This window comes from Hipposideros armiger, unplaced genomic scaffold, assembly GCF_001890085.2.
Source record: "Hipposideros armiger isolate ML-2016 unplaced genomic scaffold, ASM189008v1 scaffold_164, whole genome shotgun sequence".
Taxonomy (NCBI): Eukaryota; Metazoa; Chordata; class Mammalia; order Chiroptera; family Hipposideridae; genus Hipposideros; species Hipposideros armiger.
The window spans coordinates 460,355-468,847 of NW_017731514.1; the positions used below are offsets into that span (position 1 = coordinate 460,355).

Consider the following 8,493-nt stretch of genomic DNA (forward strand, 5'->3'; position numbering starts at 1 on the left):
GGAGGCGGTTCTCCAGCTTGGGGTGCGTGTCCCAGTCTCATGCTCTGAAGTCGTCTCACCTTCCCTCTCAGGTACAAAAAGAACTTGAAGGCCCTTTACGTCGTGCACCCCACCAACTTCATCAAAGTCCTGTGGAACGTCTTCAAACCCCTCATCAGGTACGTGGCCCCTCTGCTGACCGCTGTCCACGTCGCTCATGCTCTGGCCCCTCTCAGGATCCCAGCGACCCTCTCTTCTCACCTGGTGAGCACGGACACACGTACATGTGCTCACACATGCACACGCACATACGCACTCTGTGATCCCCGGGTTGCTGTCAGAGGCCCAGTCCTGCCTTCCAAGCCCCCTCCGCACTCTGGGCCTCTCGGAGACTTGAGAAGGAACTTCCCAGCACGTCTCATGGTGAGATGTGACACTGAAGGAACCCTATGCCTCCCCGTGCCCCCCCCCGCCAATATACAGAGACCTGAGCCCTGCAGAAGTGAGCAGCCATGTTTGTCAGGTGGCAGGGGCCGAGCAGAATCACCACTTTGCAGATGGCCTTTTGGGGTGCTCGGAGATGCCCTCCCTGTTAATAAATTCTGCTCGACCCTCCAATCAGATCAGGAGGTTGTAGAAGGCTTACGTCTGATCTGGAACAGAAACCTTTTCAGGAGGTGTGACGTCATCAGTGTCACCTTTCGACACTTCTTCCAGGAAGCCTGGGCGTGGCTCCAGACACGGGGTCAGCTACGATTCCCGGATCCACCGACTCCACTTGGAGAATTCCTGGAACAGTGGACTTGAGTCGGTTCCCTGTTGAACACAGGGAGAGATTTTTGGGACCAAAGAGCTCGTTTCGTTTTATTAGCATTCCCTGCCAGCTTTCCCACCTGGTTGCCTGTGCCGCAGACACGTACCCACTGGGAAGGTGGGATTTTGTTGGTCTGGTATGTTGTTTAACCAGGACCAGCCCGCTGGCGCCATATTTGACAGTGAGAGAGCCAGTCCTGGTGACCCTACTTCCCAAGAAGACCGTTCAGATGTTCTGTTTATTGGTGCTGTCGTTCATTCTATAACAGCTCTAAGAGTTCTAGAAACCACTAAAGTTCTTGAAAAAAAAACAACTCACCCATTTCTGCTGTTTGCAGCCTAGAGGATGTGGGGTGCTGGAACTAGACCACCTCGGGCTTGACCCTGTGCTGCCCCTGACTGACTGTTACTCCAGGCCAGAGAGGCACCCGCTCTCTGCCTCAGTTTCCCCATGTGGCTGGCAATGCCACTTCAGTCATTCTGTTGTTATAACAATTCACTGACTTCATACCTTTAGTGTTTAGAATGGGTCAGCCTGGCACTAGCAAATGTTCAGCGTTAGCTGCTAGTGTTTTTAAAATTTCTTATAATTCTTCTGTGATTAATTTAATTATAATATCCTATGCACCTTATGTGCCAGGCACGCCAGAACAATCCTTTGAAGTCGGCTGTATTTTCCTTATTCCAGAGGAGGGGAAGTTGACGCTCAGAGAGGTTAAGGAGCTTGCCCGATGTCACACAGCAAGTGAGGGCTCTGCTGGGATTCCATCTCAAGCCTGTGCAGTTCCGCCCCTTATCCTGCCTCAGGCATGGACGTAAGCAGGTGCCAGGAGAGGACCACAGGAATTAGGGTTGGGGCCACGTGTCGGCTGTGACTTGGCTGCCCATGTAAGCGCCGGAGTCCGTATCTAAGGATAGAGCAGGTGCGCAAGCTCGCTGGCGCGCCACTGCCTGCCGTGGGCGGGGCCTGGACCACACCCCGTGACTCAGACCCTCTGGGTGGGGCCTGGCAATTCCATCCACACCCACAGTTGGGATCCCTGGATGAGCTGCCCGGAGGCCCTTTCTGGATGTGAGAGGCAGGAAACCGGGCACCGCCTCCATCTGCAGAGGCTGGTGTCCAGCAAATGCCTGACTGGCTGGAGATGGACACCAGAAACGCAGAGAGAAAGATGAAGGGGCCCTGGTGTTGGCACGAGGGGCCTCCCTGCAGCTCTGGAGCTGACACCTCTGTCCCCCAGATGGTGGCGAGGTCTCCTTTGACCCTCAGCGCAGGTTGCTGGGGATCCGGTGCCCTGTCTGATTCGCCCTCATCCACTAGGGGGAGCCAGTGCATGCGGCTGGGCCTCCCGCGGCTCTGGGCTCAAACCGCCTTGGGATGAAGCAAATCAGTTACGGTTTTATGTTGAGGAGGTCCTAAGGATCTGGACAGCCCAGAGCTTGCGGTAACAGTACCGTATCCTGCGCCTGAAAAGTGGCCAGGAGGTTGCATCTCATGTTAAATGTTCTTCCCACTCACACAGGTAGAGGGACACGTGGAACCCTTGGAGGTGAGGGATGCACTTGTCACTTTGATTGTGGGGGTAGTGTTATGCTGTGCACACGTGTCCAAAGTCATCAGATTGTGTACGTGAAATATGTGCCGTTTTGTGTAACTCAGTGATGCTACAGTGAAGCCGTAAAAACAAACGGCCCGGTAGGTAGTGATGGTTGGCTAGGAGCGGGCGCTGGCCGAGCACAGCCCACCCGTTCAGTCCTCCTGTGGTTTCCCCACTTTGCAGCTCAGGAAACCAGGAGGCTCACTAATGACAACGGGCACAGGTAGTGACGTCTACCAGGTATCAGACAGTGGGCTGGTTTAGGGAAACAGTCTCACCTAGGAGGGAGAAGCCCCGTTTTCAGAGGGGGACTGGAGCCCTGCAAGGTGGGTGAGTTGATTCGGCCGGGGCTTGTCTGGCCTTGGCAGCCATGCTCACCCCACTGTGGCCCCGTCCTGGGGAGAAACCGCAGAGGACTCAGGTGTGGTCCCTGCCCTCACGGCACCGTGGCGGAGAGAGGGGCTGGCCGGGTGGGGAGCCCCGCTCTGGGCCGCCCTCCCTGTACCCTGGGGCTCCCTGGCCCCCACGCCATCTCCTGTGTCTATGCGAATTCACAGCCGATTCAAACTGGAGGCGGATATTTATTTTTATGCAGATGAGACGCCCAATAGTGTTTGGTGCATCGGAGATCTTAGGAAAGCAAAACATCTGCCGACGTGTGCAGCTTCTGTTGTAGCCTGGTTTTAAGTTGTGTCAGCAGTTACAGTTTCTTAATACGAAAAATGCCACCATTGCTCTCCTGCTCCCCCCCCCCCAATACACACGCACGCGCCTGGCCTCTCTGTGGCCGCCTAATCATTTTTACCCTCTCGCTGCTTTTTTTTCAGTCACAAGTTTGGGAAAAAAGTCACCTATTTCAACCATCTGAGTGAGCTCCATGAACACCTCAAATGCGACCAGCTGGCCATCCCCCCAGAAGTTCTGCGGTGAGTGAGACCCCGTTTCGACCAGCATGGACCACTCTTGTGTGTATCTGCAGGCCTTGGTCCCAGCCCATTAAGGTTGAAGCCTTAATTTCTAAGGTGTGCCGGCCAGAAATCTGTGGCATTCACAAAAATGTGCAGTAAAGATGCCGACTGCTGACTCAGAGAAACGAGGCTGGGGAAGGTTGTGTGCGTGGATGTGCTGTTTTTCTTGCCCTCCATGACAACACGGATTAAAAACAAATAACCATAGTGGTCACTGCCGTTCGCTGCCTTGGTATTTAGCGTTTTTGCTTTTGAGCAGAGACTCGGGGCTGTTTCTCAGGTGTGTGGATAGCACTGTACGGAGTGAAATGTCCTCAGGCACGTCTGTTGCAGGCGCCCTTGAGGGCAGCCTATCCGGTGGCGTTTTGCTAAAAGCCTAATTGGTGTGTCTGCTGCTTTATTTTACACGGCAGTGGTGTTCCCCCTTCCCACGGGCTCTCAGGTAGGGTGATGGGAGCAAAAGGAGCCCAGGCAGGCGTGTAGTGGCTCTGGCCCCACAGCCAGCTCTGGGGAGCCCAATCCAGCCCATGCCTCTGACCCTGCCTGGGTGCCTCTGCCCTTTGCATATCCCTCTCTGGGGGGCTCCTCTGAGGGTGCAGAGCCCTTGCCAAGCTGCAGGCAGGTGAAGTTGGCAGCCTTGCAGGGGGAGTAGAGATGTTGAGCCCCCTCTGGGCACAAAGGTGCTGGGGTCCTGGGGATATAGAGTTGTGTGGGGAGTTCCCCTGCCCTCAGGACACTCCCAAGTAGTGGGGACCACAAGTCAGTGATGACAGGGGATGCAGGAGGCACTTAACCCAGCTAGGGAGGGGACTAGTGGAGAAGGGGTATCATGGAAGGCTTCCAGGAAGAGGTGACTCCTAAAGTGAGATTCAAAGGGACTGTTGGCTATATAGAGAAGCCAGGGAAGGCTGTTTCCAGCAGAGGGAAGCCCCTGTGCAGACACATGTTGGTGGAATATCGGCCAGGGGCTGGCAGGAGACACTGGGCATTTGACAGGTGTTAGACCATCCTTCCTGCCTCTTGTATGAACACCCCATGGCAATGGGGGACTGTAAGTGTGTGTGTGTGTGTGTGTGTGTGTGTGTGTGTGNTTACTCATATTGACTGATGTCATTAAGGCAGATGCCGCGGTGACTGCTTAATAAGGTGTAGGGCTGGATGTCTCGGGGATTGCTCACAGCTGCGGGGGCGTGGAGGGCCTCCCCGCTGGGGACGTGGGGATCCCAGGAGCAGAGGAAGCTATGGAGGCTGGGCTGCAGCCAGCTGCAAGCGTGAACTAAGCTCTGACTCTCACTTGGCCTGTCTGGGCCTCGGTTTCCTCACCTGTACAGGAAACAGCACACCTGTAAGCACCCAAGGTCCTGCCTGGGACGTGGTAACAGGTCACATTCACTGAGCACTCACTGGGTGCCAGCACTATACCAAGATTTTGTTCAAGTTATTGATTGAATCCTCCCTGCACCCCTCTGCGTCAGTTTTACTGTTATTTCCACATTGCAGACAAGCAGAGGCCACGCAGGGCTGCCTGGCTGGTGAGTGGAGACAGTTCTGTCCCTGTGGGCTGCGTGCCCGGCCTTTGCTTTTCTTCTCTCCCTCCCCGCTTTTTTCACTTTTTATTATGGAACTTTTGAAATGCATCAGATGTAGAGGGGAGAGTATGAGGAACCCAGTTTAGCCACGGCCGCCCTTGGTCTGAGCTTCATGAAAGTCTGTCAAATCTGAATAACGGTGTGATGTTAGTTTAGCTGGACATTGGGAAATTTGTTGATATGAAAAGAAAATGCTGAGTTAGTTGCCCTTTTGGTTCTGAGGGGAGAAAAAAAGCCTTCAGTAATAGCTCACCCTCACAGCTCAGCGTCATGCTAATCGATAGACCCTGCAAACAGTAGGTGCTCAGTATGTGTTTATTGGGTGAATGAGTGGATGAATCGGTGCTTTATACAAGCAAGATGCTCGTGGGGAGAAGGAGTTGGCCCGACGGGGGCTCTGGGCTCCACCCCCTCTCCGTGTCCCTGCCTCAGTGCCTTTGCACATGCTGTGCTCGTGTATGCAGATGGCCGGGTGGGAGGGCTCAGGGCCTGGTAGTGGCCCTCATGCCCTAGTGCCAGCTGAAAGACTTCTTAGGCAAGAATTCATCATCTGACCCTTACGTGCCGTTTTGCCCTGTCTCCACACCCCCTCCATGCTTTGGGCCAGCTGACCAGAGCTGTCGTGGCGCATGCCCTGTCCCGCCAGCACACAGCCCCCTCATCAGCGATAGGTCCGAGGTGCCCTGAAAGGCCGTGAGCCCCCGCCCACCATCGGTAAACCAGGAAACTAGGGTGTGGAGGGAGGTGGGGCCTGTGTGTATGAGGAGGGTGCTGGCATCTGTTGAAGACCTACTATGTCCTGGCATTTCCCAGAGGGTTCTTGTTCTTAGACACCGAGTTTCTTGGGTTTTCTGGGAGTCGGGTGTCTGACTTCTCATCGGAAAATTCCTGCTGCTCACCCTTGGCCCTGGGGTGGCCTTGCTGTCCCCACTTGGCTGGGGTATTCAGTCCCCACAGCCATCCCTCCTCTGGGAAGCTCTCCCACGCCTCTCCCTGAGTTCCGTGTGTCCGTCAGGCACTGAGATGCTCTGTTCCTGACCATCTCTCATTGTCGCGGAGCCGTGGACACTGCTTCCTGCCTCATCTCAGCTAAGACAGTGCCTGCCCGAGGGCAGGGGCCGCGCCTGACCCATGCCCCCGCCAGGACACTGAGTGGACACTGGCAGGGTGGCTTTGGTGAGTGAACCTCACTCTTCCTGGAGGTCAGCCTCTGCGTCTCTGGCCTGGTGGGTAGAGGCCCCTCTGGCACACCTAGGCTGGGGGCAGGGTCTGGGACTCTGGTAAAGAATGTGGCTGGCCTTTGTCCCTGGTTCCTGGGAGGTAGCTTTTAAGTCTTTGGAATTTCCCAAGTGACAGGAGTGTCTTTGTGGTTCATGATAGTTTCTGGCACAGAGGTGCCCGTGGAGGACCCCCTAGGTGGTTTATGCTAACAGATGACTCAGGAGGGAGTGCTGTGCCAGGGTGACCAGCCATGGGACCAGAGGGGTGGGGCTTGTGACCTCCCTTGGGGGACTGCAGACCGATTTCGGTCGGCTGTCAGTGATACCTATGGACCCATAGCGTGAGTCACGCTGCAGCCAGTCATGCCTCTGCAGTGAAACACCTGGGCACAGCTGGGCCACCCGGGTGGTGATGACACGGCAACGTTCCTGCCACTGTGGGGGGAGGGCATGGAGGCTTCATGTCCAGAACCCCCAGGCCTCCCCCTGTGTCTACCCTCTTGGCGGGTCCTCATTTGTATCCTTTATAATAAACTATAATTGTAAGTGTGGCCCTTTCTCAAGTTCTGTGAGTTGTTCTAGTGAATTCTCCATCATGTGGGGGTAGTGGGAACCTCCGAATTTGTAGCCTGCTGGTCAGAAGTGGGGGGGCCTAGGGTCCTCTGTCTTGCCACTCAGTTCTAAGTGAGGGCCATTCTGTGGAGGGCGCTGCCCCTTACCTGTGAAGTGCAGCCCAAACCGGGTAGAAGTCATTGCAGAGGTAGGTGTGGCTGCCAGGGGCTCCTGCCGGGGGCTCCCGCGGGCTTTCAGAGGGGCTTGTGCAGCTGGACGGAGACCCCACCTCCCCCATGGCACTGTCCTTTCCCTGGGCCATAGGGCCAGGCAGGGGCCGTGTCTGGCCTTTCTCTCCAGAACTGAGCACACAGTGGGCCTTCAGTGAACGCTCGTTGACCTGATCTTCCATTTGCTCAGTCGTTCAGCACATCTCCAAGACCTTGCATGGGCTCCGATTCTGGGTACAACAGTGCTACTGGGTTTTCTGACCTTTCACAACTTCCTGTCCTGTTCCCTGCCACCCCACAGGCGAGCACAAACTCGGGGTAGCCGGGAGCCCTGGCCTCCCAGACAGTAGAACATAGTTGGGAAACACTTTGTACTCCCAGGCACAGCCATTGAGGGGTTTGTGCGCGAAAACACCCGTTTGACAAGGGAAGCGAATAAATGTGTGGGTTCCAGTGCAGCCCTTTCAAACGGGCGCTGCCTAGACAAACGGAAAGCATGACCGGAATTCTTAAGGAGCCAGTGAAATGGGGAGGCGGCTGCATTTGGAAACTGAAAGAACTCTAGATTTCTGAGCATTGGAGTGGCTTCCAGGCTCCTGGGAAGAATTGCACGTGTCCTGAATAGCAAACGGGTCCTGGACGGGTGGCCGGAGTGGGGACGTCAGCGTACGTGTGTGTGTATACGTGTGTACATGCATATGCGAGTATGTGTGTGCATGCAAGTGCGTGCGTGCGAGTGTGTGTGTGTGTGTGTCTGTGCATGCAAATGTATGTGTGCATGAGAGTGTGTGTGTGTGCATGCACATGCAAGTGTGTGTGTGCGTGTCTGTGCATGAGAGTGTGTGTGTCTGTACATGCAAGTGTGTGTGTGTGTGTGTGTGTACGTGTGTGTGTACATGCGTGTGTGTAATCTTGGTTCATTCCCTTTCAGAGCTGGAGGGGGATGAGAACGCTTTGCTCCCCTTTCTCACTTCAAGCAAACATCTGAAAATAGATGTAAATACTTCTTTACAGTGGAAGTGAGTTTTAAAGTTGTGTACATTTCTAGAAGGGTAGCCTTATTTTCTTCAGGTCCCTGATAAACTTCCTGTAATCAGTCTTTCAGTCAATCAATACATGATTATTGGACAGAATTCGAGCCACAGGCATGAGCACAAGCCTGGATTCAGGAGCACAGGTGGTGAGACCGGGGGCCAGCCCTCAAGGAGTACCTACCCCACCCTGCTGTCCCGTGTGGAGTGAGCACAGATGTTGTAGAGACATGACAGGGTGACCAGGGTCATGATGGGGACCAGGACCGAACATCCATGCTTCTGAGAGGGCTCCTGTACCCTGTGAGGTCTCACCTGGGAGCTACTGTCCCCCAGGCCACCCCAGCCATCTCCAAGGCCCAGAGTCTCCGGGAGCCCTCGGGGGGTGCTTTCATTTTGTGGGAGGAGGCAGCACAGAGTGGCCGGACACCAGCTTTGAAGCCAGTCGTGTTGAGATTTCAATCCCCGGTGCCCTCAGCATGCTGTGTGGCGTTACACTGGTGACTTAACCCA

General features: G+C 55.1%; 1 protein-coding gene across 1 annotated transcript in view; it reads left to right on the top strand.

Moving 5' to 3' along the window:
* ARHGAP8 (Rho GTPase activating protein 8) overlaps window positions 1-8,493 on the top strand; it is a 51,201-nt gene that overhangs the window by 3,641 nt on the left and 39,067 nt on the right. The window contains exons 2-3 of the mRNA XM_019651680.1: window positions 72-158; window positions 3,218-3,316. Coding sequence (XP_019507225.1) covers window positions 72-158; window positions 3,218-3,316 — 186 coding nt within the window. The remainder of the gene's footprint in view (window positions 1-71; window positions 159-3,217; window positions 3,317-8,493) is intronic.